The 21,268-nt window shown below is 35.6% G+C and overlaps 1 protein-coding gene across 1 annotated transcript in view; it reads right to left on the bottom strand.

Moving 5' to 3' along the window:
* The window catches only part of MAN1A1 (mannosidase alpha class 1A member 1), a 129,776-nt gene that overhangs the window by 70,193 nt on the left and 38,315 nt on the right, over nt 1-21,268 (bottom strand). The window contains exons 3-4 of the mRNA XM_015858710.2: nt 19,199-19,314; nt 10,070-10,150 (exon numbers count right to left, since the gene is read on the bottom strand). Coding sequence (XP_015714196.1) covers nt 10,070-10,150; nt 19,199-19,314 — 197 coding nt within the window. The remainder of the gene's footprint in view (nt 1-10,069; nt 10,151-19,198; nt 19,315-21,268) is intronic.

The raw sequence follows: 21,268 nt of genomic DNA, 5'->3' as shown, positions 1-21,268 counted from the left end.
AGTTATTGATCTTGCCTAGAATCAGTAAGATTATTTGTTGATCCCTCTTGAATATAAACAGAAATAAAAGCAACTATGGAGAGAAAAGACTGAGCACTGTCTGACTGATGTTTGCAAGAGATGCCCTACAAGCTGCAAATGCTGATGAGAAGTTATTCACAACTTTTGCATAATAAAAGGAAAAAGATTGGATGTCTGTATACTATGAACAGTGTTTTTAAGAACAAGTTGGGAAAATAGCATCCTTTAAGCAATGCCATTATGAGCTGCTGATTTTGTTCTGCAGCTGTTGGTTCGAAGAAAACAAAAAAAAGATTTTTAAAGAAAAATGGAAGAGAATGAATTTCACAGCATTTTCTTATCACACAATGATCCTGCAGATCCACTGAACTGTAAAATTATCTAGCCATGCTTGCAAAAATTAAGGACAACATACCCCCCAAAGGAAAAAACCACAACTTTAAAGCACTAGCCGAAGTGAACCAGCTTCCAAAAATGACTAATGTTGTTATCTTGTTTAGCCTACAAAACTAGATGACAGCCTAGAGGCTGAAGACAACAAACAAACCAGACGCATCCAGTTCTTCAGATTAATGTTTAAAGAGTCAATTCGTAGTTCAATGTATCTGATTAGCGAGATGCAACAGAAGTGGCCCATGATGCCAGAAGGAAGTTTGCTTTTTGTTAACTGAGATCAACTCCAGTTACACTACTGCTGAAATGGTCTTCCCTGTTTACTTCAAAGTTTTGTCAGTATACATGTGGTTGGTTTTTTTGTTGTAAGTTGAATTCTGAGAATCCCTGCTTTGTACTGTCTTAACCAATTACTAGTTGAAGAGATTATCAAAGTCAGGTAACTGAACAAGCCACCAATGTCTGAGTGGAGAATATCACAGATGTACACAAACATAAAAGCCAAGTTCTTCAGAATATCTTAACTACCTCTTGGTCTCTTACATCTTATACAATACTAGAAAATCAATTAGTAAGACAATACCAAGATAGTGATAGAATAAGGAGGGATGGTTTTAAGCTCAAGGGAAGGTTTAGATTGGAGGTCAGGGAAAAGTTGAGAGAGTGGAACAGGCTGCCAGAGATGTTGTGGATGCTCTGTACCTGGAAGTGTTCAAGACCAGGTTGGATTGGACATTCCGGTCTAGTTCCAGGTCTGGAGGATGGTGGCCCTGCTTGTGGCAGGAGGGTTGGAACCTGATGATTCTTGGGGTCCCTTCTAACCCAAGCCATTCTATGATTCTATAATAACTGACCAGATAACACCTGTAGAAACGGAAAACTAAAATACTTATTGACAAAAGACTTTTAATGTAAATAGTGAGCTAAGGAACTTAAATCTGCTGTTTAAGTATATCCTATGTATTTTTCATTGAGGAAAGCAACACTGACACTAATATGACTCCTCTCTTTATTCTTTCAAGTCTTCACTGAAGTGATTTTGTTCATCCTCTTCTCAGTTTTTGACTTGATAAAGGTTTGCAAATTGCCCATTTCTGTGTATTTGGCCTTATTTTTTTAGTGATTTAAGGAATCACAATAGCCCCTTTTAGGGATGATCACCTGCCAAATACTGACATTCCTTTCTGGCATCAATTGTACTGGAAGTGGATCAGGATTTTTCATGTGAATGTCTTTTCCAAGTTCCTACTCAATCATTTGCACATTGGGTGCAAATACTGTCTGTGTATGGCAGAGAAAAGCTTCTGGCATAGAAGAGACAGGAACCGGTTCATTTATCAACCACAAAATTTATCGACATTAATCAACTGTTACCTTTTTTCACAAACACATGGCACACAAATAGCATGTGGATTCCTGCAGCTTCTAAAAGTAAAACCCCCCTCCTTAGTTTTCCTTACAAATGTTTCAGATTTCAGTTGTTTGAAAAGAGCGATCCTGACAAAAAAAAAAACAAAAAAAACCAAACAAAAAGCCCAAAGCCAGGCCAATTAGCACTTTCCATAAATTGATCCCAAGTGTTCATGCTAATTTAAAGCCAGCAAGCCTTGCTTGTATCTGTTTCAGATTTGATCTTCTGGGCAAGATGTATTGCTAAATCCAAAGGAGGCTAAAAGTATATCCATCTTCTGTAGCAAAGATGCCATTATCTGTACCTCTTGTTGGAGACATAAAGAACATGCAAAAATAGCAATAATGTCTGCTTCTGATGTGAGGAATTCAATTTTCTCAATGATCTTCTGTTAACTTGAAGCCCCAGGACTTGCAAGTGGCAGAGAATGTGGTATTTCATAATGAATCTCTAATCTGATCATTCCAGTAGCCAATTTCATATAATCCCTAGAGTTGAAAGGGACCTTTAAAGGTCATCTAGTCCAACTCCACGACAATGAACAGGGACATAACACAGCTACATCAGGTTGTCTTAGGCATGATCCAGTCTTACCTTGAAAGTCGCCAAGGATGGGTCATCAACTACATCTTTGGGCAACCTGTTCCAGTGCCTCACCACCCTCACTGTAAAAGATGCTTTTTTCTTTTTTTTTCTTTTTTTTTTTCTTCTCAGATTAAATCCACTGTCTTCAGACTTTAAAACATTTCCCCTTGTTCTATCATTACAGACTGCTAAAGAGTCCATCCTGTTCTGTCCTGTAGCTCTCCTTTAGATACTAAAAGGCTGCTATCAGGTCACTGTGGAGCCTTCCCTTCTCCAGGCTGAACAGCCCCAGCTCTCTCAGCCTCTCCTCATAGCAGAGGCATTCCATCCCTTGAATGTGATAACATTTAACCTCTTCCTTGAGTGTGGTGCGTACTAGAACATCTTCCCAGCATCTCCGAACAAATGCCATGACATCCTAGGGTAAATGTAAGTCTTCTACTGCAAAGAACCATTTCTTTTCTTAAAGTTCAGCAACAATAGAAAGTATAACAGTAGTTTTTCCCCAGTATAGTTGCAGTTTTCAAAAGTACTCTTCACATACAACATTGCCAGACAAAAGAAGGAAGCAACTTTTCTCAGAATACCTCTCCAGCGTATAACTGTATTCCACGGTCAAAATCCCATGAATTTATGTAAAAAGACTGAGGCTGTAAATAAGACTGATGCTTTTTTTTTTTTTTTTTTTTTTTGGAGAAACATTTTTCAATTTTACGATTTACTTCAATTTCTTTTATTTAAGTAATTTAACTTTTCAGAAAAAGAAACAAAAGTGGAAGGATTAATTGAGAAAGCCAGATTTGGACCTCTGATGGAACTCCTTAGAGTTGTCCTATAGAATGAAAACCAGATAAATCTGCTAGTTATACTTTTGTCTTCTCCAAGCTAATAAGGAGAGGAGTCCTACTTAACTCCAAACTTAATGACAAGTAACCTCCAGATCAGAGTCAGTCTACGGACGCAGAACACAAAGTGGGATCTTAGCTAATCATATTAGTATTAATAATAAGAAAAATATGTAATAACAACAATAGCTAAGCATTCAGAAATACAGAGATGAAGAAATGAAGTTAATGCATGTCCAAAGGAAAATGAAGATGCACAGTATTTTTTTTTTTTTTTTTTAGGGGCTGGAGGGATGAAATCAGTTCTATGATTCAATACAATTTATTCCTTATTACTCTTGAGCCATCTAACTGAACTTTTATAGTACATTCACAGAGAGAATTCAATTTTCCATATTTCTTATGTAGCCTAGATTAAAGGAGGGCAAGCTAATGCCCTTTTTTGCCCCTGTTGGCATCAGCTGAGATACTTTGATGTTGCTTTCATTTGCAGAAATAAGTTAGATTTTTGGCTGTAAGCTTATGTAAAGACATGATTCTTTAGATAAAGATAGCATATTTGCAACAATGCTAACATTGCTCACAACTACCTCCACAGAGCCAGAAGTACTGTATTTAACCACGTGTTGTAAATTTTCTATTAAATTTTCAGAGCACGACAATCCTCCTAACTCTTCAGACAATATGATTTTACTCTTCTTTTACTCAGTTTTTTTTTTTTTATTAAACTGCACTTGGTGCTGCAAAATGACAGAACTGAATACTGAAATAAATGAAAGACAAACATCTGCAAATTTCTTTGCAGATACATGGTCTCTGGACAGACTGTTAATAGCATACCACACAAGCAATTCCTATTCTGTATCTATCTAGAACTGCTGCTCAAAAGGAAAGCAGCTACGCTACTACTACTCACAGACATGCCCCTCTCCAACTGTTCTGCAGAACTGCAAACAAGTGGAACTACGGGAATTGGTTGAGAGCCAAATCCTCAAAACAAACAAACCAGGTCCCTGTCAGTTCTATTTATTAATATAGCTCAGGTGCTCACGTCAGCGACACCAGCTGTTACAATCAGATATTACTTAGCTCTCATTATCATCCATTCTCTCATTTAATAGTTTACTACCTTTGGCATCCAGCTATGGAAGTCTGTAAGTGGGCAGGAATTATTTGTTTAAATTGGTGAATTTAATGAGCAATAAAATGTTTGTTTACTTATTTCTAAAGACATTAAATGAATGCAAAAACATTTCAAATAAATTTGTCATTAGGCAAACCAAGGTGTTTTCTTCTTTCCAAAGGAAATCTCTAAATACAGAATGTACTTTTAGTTGTGGAAAAGAAAATCCCTTAAATGTGATTAAGAATAAATATACAGGTTAGTTCTAAACTCATGTTTTTCAGGTCCAAATCAGGGCTCTTGGTTTCTTTCTCCTCCTGGTAGAGGTTTACATATGGCTGATAAAATGGGTTTTCCCCAGACTTCTTTGCCCTTCCTGCCCTGGGTATAGCTACTGCTATGAGTATTCACGTTAATGACAAACAGCTCAAAGAGATTTCTCTTATGTTATTCTTATGTACTCTTAGGTTCTCTTATGTACTTATGCTGAACTTCAGCAACTAATGATTTACTGAACTGATGTGAGTTGCCACTGTTTTCACTCTACATTAGCACAGTATGTGAGTTTATTATAATGTTCAAAAATTGTTGGTGATGATAGTAGATTGCTTGCCAGATGAGTAGAACTTCCACAAGGTTTCATTTGGATAGGCTTTCCCTGTCAAGGTATGTGTATGTGCTGTCAATAACTCCGAAGCAGGGAGAGAAGGAATATTAAGTATGAAAGTGAAAAAGAGCATCTCTGATACAGTTCTTTGAAACATCTGCAGCATTTGGTGTGCAGCTACCAAGAGAAGCAGTGTTGCACAGAGCAGCTGAGCAAGTAGCACTGGGAAAAAAGGGAAAGAATATCAGGAATGAGGAAGCTTTCAGAGTATAGGGAACCTATTAAATGGAGATGGGTTTATAATCAATAGTCATTGGTTATTAATAGCAGGAACTTGAGACAAATGGAAGACTGGAGTTAGTTTGGAAAACATGAGTAGTCTAAGAGGACAAAATCATAGGGGGTCATCTGCAAAATGCAAGTCCATAGGGATTCTGTATTACGTTCTGATGCAGCTAGCAAAGAAAGAGATCAGTATTAGGTCTATTATTATTAAAGTGATGAAGAGATTGAATTACTAATGGAGACTATAGACAGTAAGACAGTATCAACAGATAATGGTGACTTTAACTCCTCCTCTGCCCATGTGCAGACTGTTAAGTACTTCATCAGAGCAGGTATAAACTATGTTTCTATAATGATGACCTATTGCAGAAACTCAAAGGTTATAAGACAAAGAATAGCTCTTGACTTAATTTTACATTCTGTTCACACTCCAACACCCAGTTACAAATAAAAGGTTCACTTTGTACTGCTCCAGTTTTGAAACAGAAAATTTAAGTTTGCACTAGGAAACACTCTTGAAGAGATTCTTAAAAAAGTAACCCTAATTCACTCTTCCAATATTGGGATCGAACTATATGACCTCTTGTGATCCCTTCCAAGCTGAATGTCTCCAGGATTCTATAAAATATGGTAATTTAAAAGAAAATCATAGTAAAAACAAATCATCAAGATCATTTAAGAGTGATACTGCTGAAATACCGATATACATACTGATGCATCGCTTATAGTAGCAGCAGGTGGATGGGAAATAGCAAACATAACCCAAATCTTAAAACAACGCTGAAGAAAACTACATGCAATAGAAGTCTTTTACTTTCTACTAAACAGGGAGTTATATTGCCAGTCTGTGAAGAGTAGTGGCATTCACACTGAAGTGATTGAGCTGAAACACGCTATGCCTGAAGTTTCAAAAAGTGTCAGAAATCAAGTTTCCATGACATAAGAGGAAAAGTCCTCTTGTTAATTAGTGTCAAGTTAAGTGAAAGGAAGGAGAACATAAAACACGGCACATTCTCATACTGGTGTGATAAGATCCCCAAGGGATCTATACTAAAACTTATCTGATTTGCAGAAACAGATACCTTTGTACAGGTGGAAAACTTAATCCTCCTGCTATTAAGACTGGTAAATCATGAATTATATGTTGGTGGGTTTTTTTCTGTTTGTTTTATAAGTGGAATTGAAATATTCTCCATGAACTGATCAATCTACAAGTTAAATGGAGGAGAGTGTCTAAGTAGTATATAAAGTCAGCAACTTCTGTGGCCAGCCTGGCAAAAGCAGCTCTGAATCAAAAGAATCTATATCTCTATACTGTCAGAGTAGTTAAATATCTGTCACATTTCTACTTCATGTCACGGAAAGAAATGGCAATATAAACATCGAGTTGATCAATATCAACTTTATTTTATCTTCCTCTGGTGAAGACAACTGTCTTTACTCCCAGAAAAGAGAATATATTATGCAGGAAGAACAGCTGCTGAATCCAAAATGTTTTAAATTAAAAAAAAAACCACACCAAAAACATTCCAAACAAACCATTAGTCATCCCATTCAGAAAACAGAAAAGCTTCAAAGGAATGTGGGAATTTATCAGCTGGATCTAAAACTCCTATGCCCCTTATTCATTTCAGAGCAGGGTGGAGTTGCTTAAGTAGTTAGGACTTACAAATTGTTATGAAACATACAATATGTTGCAGCTTTGGATCATTACCCATGGGAATGTAGTTTAGAAGTACAAACAATAATTATTTCTGTCACTTCTTCTATTGAAAAATAGACTTCTCTAATTAAGATATTCATAAGTGAGTTTTAAATAGTTAAATGAGATTTTTACTCAGAAAGTTTAATCCACCAAACAACCTGTATGCAAGTGGTTCCATTCCTTTAATAAAGAATGATGTGGGAGCAACTAGACTGGCAACATCATTCCTTGCTATGCCTGTCAGCAGCACCAGTGAGGGGCTGACCCAACAACATGGGAAACTACACTCTGCTGGATGGTTCATCAGAATAGCTGCATCCAGCTCTTCCGTATGCAGCAGCTGATTATTGCTTCAGTATCTTAGACTTAAGAGGCAAATCAAGAAGTCTCTCCACATCTGATAAAGGCAGAGGATTCTTAAGAGATACAAGAGGAAGCACACTGAGTTACTCTCTCTAAGTCAATATGACAACTATTATTTAGGAACATCATTCTGCTTCAGATAGGAGATTTTTTTTAACAGAGAAATGATAAACACTGGCTTGGACAGTGTCTTTCCCAGACTGCAAGGGCTCAGGACTGTCCCTAATCATATGTATCAGCTTTGTGTCTCGCTTTTGTTAATTACTAGAATCATTATTAGAATAGGTGTTAGTAGTATCCAGTATCACTAACACTCCATTGCAAAATGTTCCACTTAATAATGCATTATGTGAAATAACTTATTTTAAATTCTTCTTCATTTCATTTGTACAGTGGTTTTATTTGAATATCAGAGCTGCTATTAATCCAGACCCAAGGATGATAGTAAAACTACCTCTGTAAAAGTGAAGGAATGGTTGAGAAGCAATGACTGTGTTATTTAGGAGAAACAATATGCATTGATTGAAAGTGAGATTGCACATTAACAGACACAAGATATAAACCATCAACATATAAATGAATTCAACAGCACTGATGACAAATGGCTCAGACATTTCTTGGCAGACAGTTGCCATTTTATTTAAAGGTTTGCACACAGTCCTTCACCAACTCTTGTCTGCCAAGAAATATTCTCTGTTTCTGTCACAACCAGTTAATTAAAACATACTGGAAAAGCTCCATCGTGAGGAAGCTGTAAGTTGCCAGAAGGCCTCCCATCAGACTCCTCTTCTCTGGGCTGAACAAATCAGAGGAACTCAGCTGATCCCTACAGGTCTTGGCCTCCAGACCCTTCACCATCTTTGTTGCCCTTCTCTTCCCTTGCAAATATTATTATGTCCTTCTTACACTGTGCTGCTCAAGCTCTTTCCTCTGCTGTCTACACGAGTCAGACATCATCCCTGAACTTCTGCTCAATCAAATGGTTTCTCATACTGAGAGAGAAAAGAATATCTCATCACAGATGCTGCACAATAAAGAGACTGTGGTTAGAGCTCTCCAGGAAGGGGGCTGATTATAACATTCTAGGAAGCTTTTGGTCACTCCTTGGCAGTCCTTGCTTTGACTAATCTAAGCAAATGTTTTTATTTGTTTGTTTGTTTTTTAATCAGCGTGTCTTTAGAAAAAGCTTACTTCATAGAATCACAGAATCTTTTGACTTGGAAGAACCTTCAGTTCTGAAAGCACCCTTAGGTATGCTTATTTCTGTCTGCCAAGTTATTGTACAAGAACAAGTGATTTCCTTCAAGAGCCAGAGAAGTAACATTAAGTAAAACAATGTTGAGTAAAGGTGAAGAAGTCAGCTACTAGCCGCCTCTCAATTTATTTATTTTCATTAAGAGTGAATTTGAAATGAGTCTAAGTGCAAGTTTTTTCTCAGAAAATTTTAAAAGCTAAAATATAAACAGTTGGATATTTTAAAATATCAGTGTGTTTTTAGTGTCATCATTCAGAACAGAATCATGAGAAACAAATAGTACGTTTTTTTTAGGCAGCACTGTCAGCAAAATAACTGTTTCCTCATAACTTCTTTGTCTTAATTACATAACCCAATACTAGCTGCTAAGATAACTTTAACACTGTCTTAAATTTTAAGGAGTATATATTGTTTTTTATTAAAACTTAATATTATTTAATGTAACAGGTTCAAAATACATCTTTGCCTAATATGTGAGAATTTTGCAGATGGCTGAAAATTATACATCTTTAGGCTTTTGTGGAGTTACTGCTAACAATTTATTCCTTTTAGGGAGCTACTTTAGCAGGGGCATTAGACTCAATGATCTCTCAAGATCCCTTCTGACTTCTGCAATTGTTTGACTCTGATTTGGATTTAATGAAATCCCAAGGTAGATTCAACTTATGGATAAAGAGTTTTAACTTGTGTTAATCCTGCAGTAAAACACTAGTATAATCCACAGACGGGGAGAAAAAAATTACGTTAGTAAGGTTAAAGATTTGTTAAGTGCCAAACTAAATTTTTAAAATTTTATAGTCCCTGTTACTTAGTGCAGCCTTCACTAAACCCGTTACAGAAATAATTGCATTTGTTAAACAAAAAGTGCTTCTTTATCTTCTCTACAAACTGTGACAAGTGTTGTCAAAGACCTATAAAACTAATTATTAAGAAGACAATAGAAATGAATGGGATATTAATGCTTTAAAGACATTCACATGTAAGTATACATAAGCATACAGTTATCTTCTCTTTCTTAATATGTCTTTTCCATGAGAGTCAATACTTCCAGCTTCAGGAAAGCCAACAGCTTTGTCAGAGGTGTAATTTATATGAGCTAAAAGACAAGCTCCTAAATGATTTGTGAAGCAGATACCTGATGTACCAAATCCACCACTTCCACAGCATAGTGGCACAGAGGCTTGTAATTACACACTTCAACAGTGGGCTTCAATGCGAAGCCCGGTAGGAACGTACTTAGAATGGTTTCAACTGAGGAAAAACATTAACACTTACACAAAGTAAAAGCTTAAAAACTGTAGTACAAATTAACAGTAATAGAAGCAGTAAAAGCCATTGGACAGGTCCTTACTGTATGTCATATTTTCAAAGGTCTAAATCAGTTTAATTCTGATAAATAAAACAGTTTGCTAATCTGAAAGTTAGCTTTCTATCAAGATGATGATATTTGAAATAAACCACGTGAAAATATCTTACCTCTTCTCCTGAAAGATAGTAAGCTGAAAGTAGTCCACCAACGAAACGGATGTTCACTTCGAATACTGAAATTTCTGCATTCTGGTGAAATAAACAGAGATAGAATTATTCCTTGATACTTTTGGTAAGAAAGATACTCTCTACTGCAATTAAGTTCTGATTATATATACATAGAGTGATAATTCCAGCTACAGTAGAAAAAGGAATTCTTTAATTTTTAAGTGCATACACTAGCATTAAACAGTAGATGGAAAGATGGAAGAACAGTAGATGGAAAAACACAAAATATGCAGGGAAAGACAACATTATAACTTACAGCATTTTTAAGCACTTCCTTCTCTTATTCAATAAAATATCACCTCAATTATTCTCATACAGTTTATCTTTTCATCTTTTCCACTTAGATGTGAGTCACTGTATAAATCCACATATGCAAGCACTTCCAGAGACTGCAGGCGATTCAGAACTCACACACAAAATATTCTCTCAGATCACTAATCCCACGCTACCTCACCTCTCACCGTTTTGTTTCAGACACCATGAGAAGTTCTTGGTCAGAATGTTGTTATCAAGAATATTTCTAATTCATTCTAAACACTGGTTACTCTAGACTGGGACTTGTAGGTAATATGAAAATCAGTCAATTATCTGTAATCGTGGCATCCATTCACTAGGAAGGAGATGGTCTTCACTGCGATAAAGTCAGATCTTACCAAGATGGCCTGGTCTTTATCAATTACACAGACTACCTTTGTTGTTACTTAGCGGTAGAAATTCAGCCATTACCTCACTCAAAAATAGATGCTTTTCTGCCTTTTAAAATATAAATCTAAAGGAAGATTCTCATTCTTATGATCACTGCCTTATCCTACTGTTGACTAAATCAATTCTAGTTTTATCCCAATGTACAACATACAATGGGTTGTGAGACTAAGGGTAGTATAGTTATGTTGTGGTTAGACTTGATGATCTCGAAGGCCTCTTCCAACCTGAGCAATTCTAATATTCTATGATTTGATACATCAAAGAGACATTTAGTTGAAAAAACAGTCTAGTGAAGCTTCTTTATTTCAGCTTTTGAATGTAATACTACTTCTTATAATTTTGCATCTCTGCTTCAGAAATTACTATTATTTCCATTACAATCCTGAGCTTCAGCACAGGCCAAAAACTTTTCTCTGATATGGGAAAGTTGAAGCTCTAAAGAGCCAGGCATTAGACAAGGGAACGAGTTCATGAGATATCTCAGGAAATTGTGTTTCTTATAAGAACTGAATGAAATTAATGTTTGAATTCATCCAAGTAAATTGAATGATATTTGAGCTGAGTATTTTGTCTCCAGAACCTTACTTTCTACCTTTTTGGATTCAATATGGCCATTTAAGTCAGAATTAATTTGATCTTTCAAGGAATGCAAAGGCCTGTTAGGAAAAGGTTAGTATACATGCACTGACATCTGCTTCTAGAATTCAGATGTAGACAAAAAGAACACTTTGAAGTAATTCTGGTATAACCTAAGTTGGAAGATCCATGTGGATCGTGAAGTCCAAGCCCAGCTCTACACAGGATCACCCAAAATTCAAGCCCTGGATCTGAGCTCACTGCCCAAGTGGTTATTGAACTCTAGCAACTTGGGGCCATGATCAATGCCCTGGGGAGTCTATGCCAGTACCAAACTACCCTCACAGTGGAGAAGCTTTTCCTACTACCCAGACTGAACCTCCTGTGACACAGCAATGTGAATAACGATTTTACTATTGAACCTCAAAGATTAACTGCACTGTAATCCTGCATGCTTGCTGAAGTGTAGATCTTACAAGACATTTCTTGAAACTAATCATTCTTTTAACGTTAGCAGTTTTCCAATATTTCACTTGCACACATCCTTGACCCTTTGTTCAAAATCCTCATCTGAAACCTTTACACAAGACGCTGAAGCATCAGACATGATGAAGTGGACAGGCATTTCATTAGCAGAAGACTTGAAAGCTGTTATGTTTCATAAAGTAGTTCCTTTTAAACTCATTATACCTGGCTAGTAGTATACCTGGAAATCACAGAGATTACAGTAATTTGCAAAATGGTTAGAAATTGTGTAATTTCATATCCAGGAAATATTTATCTTTAAATGGAAAGCTCACATGAAGAAGTAAAGTAGTCTGTTGAGAAAAGTGAACTTGTCTGAATTTTAGTGCTATATCAACTTCATCTTTTTGGTTTGATTTTTTTAATTACATGTTTAAAATGCCACAACCCTAACCATCACTCTCTTTTCATATTTTTAATCATAATTCACATGCAATATGCACAAATGCACAAGTCCGTATATTTCTACTCAGAAGTAAAATCCCAAATAAAGAATGCTATTTTTTATTTTGCTTTCAAATCCAGCTGTAGACGAATAACTTCTAAACAGCTTAACAGTATTATAATATGTAAGTAAAAAAAAACTCTTCATCTCCCAATATTTTTACTTTTATCCACCAGCTGAAGAAACCAGAAATTATTCTATTTTAATTTCAAATTTAGACTTCTCTTTCAAACCTTCCTTATATCATTGCATAGCTGGTATGGGAAATGTTTCAGTTAATTCTGTTGTACCCAATAGGACTTCTGTAAAAAGCAGTGACTGGACATACTTATTTTAAAATTACTATGATGCACTTTTCTATGTTCACAAGTGTGGAAGTTGGTGCTGACCTATTGGATAGATATAACTTCTAATTTAACAACCTTTTCATGAGTATCTTAATTTAGATTAACATGATATCTAGATTTAGATTACACATGATTGTGTATTGTATAAGACAGTACCTGATATACCTTTGTCAGTGCATATCTCTCACCATTACTATGCATATTTTAAAGAAAGGGAACCTGTCTGTACCTCTGGAAGCTTCAAAAAGCAGCAAAAATTAACAGAAAGAAAAAAAAAAAAAAAAAAAAAAAGGAGGGAAAAAATTTATCAAGTGCTACATTAGTTAGTGTTACTCTGCATTTCCATTTTACTTGCAAACCTGTGACAGACCAACCTGATCTCAGCTGCAGCTCGCTACGTCACTTCCATCACTTAGGTAAAGTGGAAGGTTAAGCCTGTAGCTGGTACAGCACTGAAACTCCAGCCAGCTGTTTTTGAGTTTAATGCTGAAAGCACTGTACGTATAAAAAATGCTACTTGTCAGATGGGTTCTCCTGAAGACTTCTCTTATGCAACTGCTCCAGATTCCTAAAGATCAGTATTCTCATCCTTATTTCCATAGCATACCTATCTCCTGAAAATCTTCCTCTCCACAAAATTGTTGATCAAAGCTAAGATAATTTTCATCTAAGTTTTCTCATGGGAAGTAGCCCTCACTTATAACACAACAATTTAAGTACAGTTTTATTTATCTAGCATCAGCTTCCACATGGCACTCATTTGCACTGGTAGTTGCACTGTCACTCAAATTCAATTAGGAATTGTGTGCCTATTATGTGACTGAACATATTTACAATAATCAAGGCACCTTAACTTATATTTGTTAAGTAACTCACTCTCTTGTTTTTCATAAAGATCCAAATAAGGCTTCAATCCTCCTTTCAGTCTTTGTCATTGGACAGATCAATTCCCAACCTTTTTTTTTTTTTTTTTTTTTTCAATTCAGTTCTCCTGTACTTGTTTAATCACGAGTGTAATAATTTCAGTCACCTCGTGTGCATTTCCATATATTGTTCCTATGTATAAAGAATAGTTAGGTACACACACGCATTCTTCACTGCACCATCACCAACAGCCTGTATCCTGCAGGTTAACAAACTATACAATACAACTCCAGGGACCCTGCACTGAACGACACTGAATAATGTACATAATTCTAGACTGAAAAAATAGACTCAAAGGGACCATGTTTCAAGAGAAATGATTTGTACCAGTAGTTACAGACTACTACTGAGTAATAATATTCCCGCACTTAAGCACAAAGGTTGGGAACAACAAGAATACTTGGCATTTTCAAGCAGTCCAGAAAGTGAAAAATAGACATGAAGAATACTATACCAGCTTACATCAATCTACTGTAATTTAACAATATTTCAGTTACTTGTAACTGTAGGAAGAAAGTTTAATTCATAGTCCACAAATGAAATTTGGTAGCAGTTTGCACTCAGTTCCCATTCACAAGGGAAGTAATTTTAGCATCCTTCATTGCATGCATCAAAGCTTTATTACTACACAGCACGTTGGTTTAAGCTTACTTGCTGTACCCACACAGCAAACTTTAAGACCTTAAGCAGGCACAATGTTATGAACACTATTGGAAAAAGAACTGCATTTAATAATAAATTTGCCAAGATCTCCTTTTAACCTATCAAAACAATATTTTGCAATCAAAACAAAATCAAGTAATTTTTATGTCTAGTGTTTAATGTGCACTAATAAGCTACTTGGCAAAGTAGCAAATAAATAGTCCCATAAACCATCTTCAACTGCTGCCTTTATTAAGTTTCCTCACTGACCTATTATACTTGAAGTCAATTTACTCATACCTCCCACATGTGGCTCTTGTTTCCTTTTAAGTAGGAAAGCTTTCTTTTATTAGGAATCTTTCTGACTTGCATTCTAAAAGTTTGTCTCATTACTGACTTCCATGCTACAAAACTTCTTAACTAAACATAAATACACAAAGCTTTGTTAATTAAATTAAATGTAAATAATATTTGGTATTCTGGAATCCTGGAAAAGGGACATGTTAATGTGCATGTGGCAGCAGATATGTATGTAATTTCAAGTTTCTGTACTTAGGCATTTTTCTAGTTGCCAAAAGAAGACATACTGTAAGCAAAGCCTTCAAGCTTCACGATGGTTTATAAGATCACATAGTGACCGACCTCTGTAAACAGCTTTCCTTAAGACTGCTGTCGGGACAGAAGCCTTAATTTATCCTTGCCATTTTAACCATTCCCATCTCTTTAAGCAGTTCCCCAACTCGGTGAAGAATGAAAAGCTCTTAATACTTTCCCACAGCACAGTAGGAGCTCTTTTCTAAGGAGATGTGTCCTGTGAAGCTAAGAAGGAAAGGTATATTTGATGAGATAGATAATGCACAATGACTCAGTGCTCACACAAAATGTTAATTGGAGTCAAGTTATATCCAAATAGTTAGATCTACTGCATAGACCTCTACTATTTCCATCTGAGTAAGCAATCATAACTTCCTGCCATCCTCCATTTTGGTCAAAATAGAGAGAGATGAGGCAAACAAAGCCAAGTCCTCTAACAAACAGCAAGAAAGTCATTTTAAGATTCAAATTCAGCTTTTAGAAATTTTCTAGTACAGGAAACAATTTTCCTCTTTGCCCAAACAAGCTCATTGCACTCTGCTCCATCCATATCTTCTCTCTGTTCTGATCCTGCCTCATTTCATCCACTTTAGAATCAAGGTCAAGGCATGAATCTAAGCGTTATCCAACACTGCATTTTATTGTTAGCACTTTCTGGTCAGATTTTGGTCCCTCTTGTTCCAGCCTAGGCATGACTGAGGACATAGTCTATGTCAGAGACCATTCCCAGTATAGGGTATGGGCGAGTCCATCTTTCTGAGGGGAGGGAGTTGAGCATGGTTAGAGAACACTTAATTTAATCACGTAGGCTAAGCTACTTTCCCTTCCTCAAAACTTTAGACAGTTTCATCTTTTGTATCCAGTTGGTTACAGATCTCTTCCATCTTCGTATCATAACAGAGAGGAAGAACAAAAGCAACCCTCCAGCTCTGATCTTTCCCCATGCTACTCCTGCCCCTTCCTCTGCCTCACTACAGCCTGCAGCTCCCACCACACTCAGAACACGAAGACAGATCTGCTAGCCTCTCATCCTAGATAAGATTGAGTGTGCAGGTACAGAAGTGAAGTACCATCAGTTCTAGTCCTTAACAGCTCCTAGACCTCCACTCCTCCACCACTATTTACTGGCTCCTGAATCCTTCACATGTTTTATTGAGACTTCTCCTGTAATCTGTTTTCCGAAGTCTGAGCTCATTTTGCTTTGCCTCCTTGCACTGAAGTCTGATAACCTTTCATCCATGGTAAGAAGTAGAAGTTGGGTGGTGGTAGAGAAATTCTCACAGAAAGCTATGAGTGCTTGGTTTGTGTGCATGCCCTAAAGCAAATAGGGAAAAATAAAAACAGAGAAGCATACAGAAGTCTGTTGTTAAAGAAAGGAAACAGTCAGGTTCCCCAGTGGTCCTGCAAAAGATAGTGTTATTTTTTCCCCAGTTGTAGCATGTGCTGAGGTCAGAGCACGTCCCCAGCTTTATTAACTGAAGATTAAAGTCACATCCTCGCACACATGAAGCTATTTAACAGAAAATATAGTGCACCTCTATGATGCAAAGGCCATGGATTTATCCACTGCTAAATGTCAAATATTTCTAAAGGTCTGAGTACATATGCATTTCTTAAAATATCAACAGAACAAGTCCATGCAAATTAATTCCTAAAGAACCATTTTGTTGGATGGAAACTTCAGCAAGGTATCAAATGCAAGGAATTTCAGCAGTTATGAGAATAGATATTGAGCGCTGCAGTGAAAATATTTCAGATTCAAAAACAAAGGGCTTGCAGCTCCAGGTACAATGAAAACAGCCTCAGGTTAGTGTACTCCAAAACAAGGATGCTTCCAAACAAGTTCACTCAAGTTTCCCAGGAATTCTGGATGGCATTTACTTAATTTTCTTCCTAGATTGAAACTTCCTCAAGAAAGGAAGCAGAGAAGCCAGAAAATTTATTGAATGGAGGAACTATGGTCTAATGTGATGCAATGATGCCATCTCCCACTATGACATCTTTATTCTAAAAATCCTTTTATGCAAATAAACTAGAGGCTACATTACAAAGTGAAATGTAGAAACCTTTATGACCGCACAATGAGAATGATATATTGCTAGCTAAATGCTTCACGACAGTCCCCAAGTGTCTGAAGTATTATTAATTTTGAGAGAAGATAGCTTGCATTATCCAGCTGCATGGCACTAGAATACAAACAAAAAAGATTCTACCACAGATTACACTCAGCGATTTTTGTAAAGAACATCTTAAAGAAACTAAAGATTTAGAACGATTTAATGTGTAGAAAATCTAATCCTATTTATACAAATGAAGGTCAAATGTGCTTCCTTAAAAGCCAATTAAATAGTCACTACCTAGGAAATGACCAGAAACATAAAAAAACATGTGTTATAATACTTCTACTAAATAGCATTTAAACGTATCTCTATATGTCAGTTATTAAAAACCAAATCAATTTCATAGGAAAATGGTTTATGAAACACAAGTAATAATATACAAAGCACAAAAGCAGAAAATGTTTCATAATGTCTGAAACATATTTAAAAATTTATTAAATAATAATTAAAATTATTTTAAAAAAAGACCCTGTGTACTTTGCATTAAGTAATTTCCAGCTTTTTACTGTAAGACAGAGATATAAAATATCATTCAAAATTGGAACATTAAACAAACAGATAATGTGACCAATATCAAAGTTGAAAGTAATAACGAATTACTAAAGTTATTTTCCTCATCCTAATTTGGGAAAATTAATTCAGCTCTGTATGACTATGAAGTGTTATGAAAACTCTATGTTAGCTGCTGAACTCGGGACAGTTATTGATGCAAAACAATAGTATCTGTAAAGCAGTGCTGGTAAATCTTTTGGAGTACTACATTGACTGACTAATGTAATACAAAATTGCAGACACTTTGACAGAAATCTTACAGCTTTGACATTTTTCCTCAGTCATGCTTAGATTAACAAGAGGAGCTGAAATGTTGGGCAGAACCATCTATAAGAAGTTTGCAACAGAAAAAATAGCAAGACTTTTGTAATAATAAAGATTTTTATGTTATTAATACAAATCACTTTAAAGGTTTTACAACATTCCTCCAAGCAGAGCTCAGTTTTTCCTTTGAAGAAGAGCTTGTTATTTTCTATGATATTTTGTTCTTACATTTTTTTAGTTTCCTAATGCTAAGCTAGTAAGACAAAAATTTTACATCACAAAAATTTCTACAGAAAAAAGTTCTATGCTCAGGATATACCTAGTGTGTTGTTCAGACATCTGATGCTACTCAGAAGCACAGTTTAATATTCTGTATTTACATGATTAACATAAATATAGATGCACGCTAAATTGCTGCTTATATAAACTATATAATATCCTCTCTTATTAACACCTCTTTCTTAAATTGATAATTATTTCTCAAGTATGTAAGAGAATCTAATTAAACGTGACTTTTACATATTAGAAAGAATACTCTGTTTGCATAAAGTGTTTCCACCATAATGCACGTTAACTATAAGAGGTTTACAGAGCTCAGTGCTCTGTGCCTACAGTGCTTTATTATACTTTACTGGGACTACTCTGAGCAGTGAAGCTACTCCATTGTCTCTCTGTACCCAGTAATTATATTATATTCTCATGCATACAAAAAAGCAGAAAAAAAAGAAAGGACCAAGACCAGACCTTCTCAATTTAACCGAAGTTTTATAGTTGCTCTAGCTGTTCTGTGAAAGAACATTTCAAGAATAAAAGCTTTATAAATGAACTCTCAAGTGCATACTTACCAGTTAATAGGATGATTTGTACATGCAGGTTTAATGACCTAGTGACTCATGTGGCTAAAGCAGTTTGAGCTGAGCTGAGTTCAGTATAAGTCATGGGACTGAGCTTTACTAGAACACTCAAAGGAATTTAAATGATTATGTGCTATGCGTTGCCTTCTCTAAATGTTAAGTCTAACTCATGGAAGATTTCAGAAAGAAAAATTAAGTTTTTAAGTAGAAAAAAACAATGTTTGCATTGAAGCCCTGATAATTCTATCCAAAAACACTGAAAAGCTTGTTGCATATTTTACAATGATAACCTTTTTACCTTTTCCTTGTTTCAAGTTCAGGTGTTTGCCTCCTGTCTACATAAATCTCTCAAACAGAAAAACTGCCACTAGGCACTGCATTAAGTTCAATACATTCCTGCTTCTTGCTACGGTTCTAGCTATTGATATTCTAAATGCTGTAGCCTGCTATCATGCTTGCAAAATTAGTTGGTTCTTAGATACTAAACAAACCATTACATATTAAATATTAACACTACTTACCACATTGAAATCTAAGTTTTTTTCAACCCACTCTTTGGCTTCCTTGAATTCCTCTTTCATTTGCATGATGTACAGTGTATCAAGGGCATCCACAATTGTTGCTCCTTGAATGCTACCTGAAATAAATAAATTCAGTGATTTACTTTCCAACAGAAAGCTTTTCAGTTAAATCTAATTAATTCAAATTAATTCTAATTTCAAAATCCAGTTCTAATTAATCCAATTAAAAATGAGAAATATAGGCATTTAAGTGGACAACCAGTAATTCACAGCCTTAAATTTGATTTCCATGCTGCTGCTACACAATATCAAAATATTTAAGTAGTTCTTCCACTAAGACTGTTTTGAAGAGTGGTTGTAATGCACTGCATTTTCAGCAACGGTTTTGTGCTTTTTAACACTGATAAAGCCATTCACTGTAAAATATAATTCACAGAAGATAATAACCTCATTGAGAAATGACTGATTCTGAAAAAAATATTTTTATTTATTTAATATTTTTTTTTATACTCTATATTCAATAATTCACAAAGATTTAAGAAGCAGACAAGCAGTGATCACATTTCTGTTAGGCTAGTCCTTTCTCAAGTATCTTCTCTGATATTATGCATCATCATATAGCCCACACATAATACCATTATGGGGAACAAAAGCAATCATGTGTACGTCTGAATTTCTCAGCTTAGAAGAGACAGCCAGATGGAGGGTTTTAGAGAAAGCTCTGTGCATTTTTGCTAGTAGTGTCCTTCTACCACTTTTGCAGCTATGGATAACAGTCAGTTTACTAATTTTCAAGTAAGATTGCAAAATGAAATGTCACCCATACATTCACTTTGATATGGTTTAAATACGTGTTCATGGTCCTGTACTAAAAGACTGTTGAGGAAGGTGGAGGAGAAAACAAACCGATCCCAAATAACATTCTCATGTTTCCTTGAAATTTATTACAACCTTCTCAAAACAGCATTTTGTCTAGAAAGACTTTTGATTCCCATTTACTGAAGACTGTAAAAAATTCAGTTTGGGCCAATTTATTCAATTCAGAATTTATGTATTTGGCTTCAGCAATCTTCATAATTAATGCAAACTACTATTAGGATAATCTTTGGAGAAGACCCTAGACAAAGAAGTAACTATCTTTCCCTACAAAATAATTTTGGTTGCAAAACCAGAGGAAGTCATTAGACCTAATCCCTCTTTCTCCAACAAAGCTAATGACTCAGGTGGATAATTGATTACTCAATCAGGAATAGATATCCCTTGGTAAATAACAAAAGAGTAGCTGCAAAGAACTTCACAGAATTTGAATATAATCCTGAGATGCTTGAGAAAAAAGTAAAGTTGGTCTTGTAAACTTTTGCCACACATCAGGATTGAATTATTCATATTTGACTTACAAGTCAATCATTTTATTGAATTCTTTTGTGTTCACCACATTGTGGTAGTATTCTCCTTCCTCATGAAATGGAGGAATGATTGGAGACCTCTATATCACAGGACTGACATCACTTTCTCAACTTGAGATTGCAGATAGGATTCCATTTTTAACCTCTTAGAAATATAATAATAGGTAACACTTGGCAGTGGCAGCCTGATCAAGTAAGTAGCAACTGTGAGCATGGCAAGGGGGCTGGGACTAGATGATTTGTAAGGTCCCTTCCTAACCTAAGACATTCTATGATTCTGTGATCATCATAAATCACTTCATATTTGTAATAAAAATATACAATTTATCTGTTTTAGCAGTTACTGATTGCTTATACCATCTATCATTGTTTCTGGAATGACCCTTTCCTACTGTAAAAAAAGTCATCTATGTTTTCTCCCAGATACTCCAGTAATAAAACTGCGGCACACTCTGGTAACAAGTGAATGCTGTCTTCTCAGGGCTTGCTTGGAACCTGGCTGCCCTTCTCTCATAATAAAGGAAATTGACTCCCTTAAACATGTTCAAGAAACTTACACTTTTACTGAGCTCATGAGGAAATAAATACAGAAAACTGCTTGAGAACATGCTCAAGAACCTTACTGCAAAGACTATACATATTTAGTGACTCCACACACACAAAT

The sequence above is a fragment of the Coturnix japonica genome, chromosome 3, assembly GCF_001577835.2.
Source record: "Coturnix japonica isolate 7356 chromosome 3, Coturnix japonica 2.1, whole genome shotgun sequence".
In the NCBI taxonomy this organism is placed as follows: domain Eukaryota; kingdom Metazoa; phylum Chordata; class Aves; order Galliformes; family Phasianidae; genus Coturnix; species Coturnix japonica.
The sequence above is the reverse complement of the archived record's forward strand: the minus strand, read 5'-3'. Positions and strand labels throughout refer to the sequence as shown.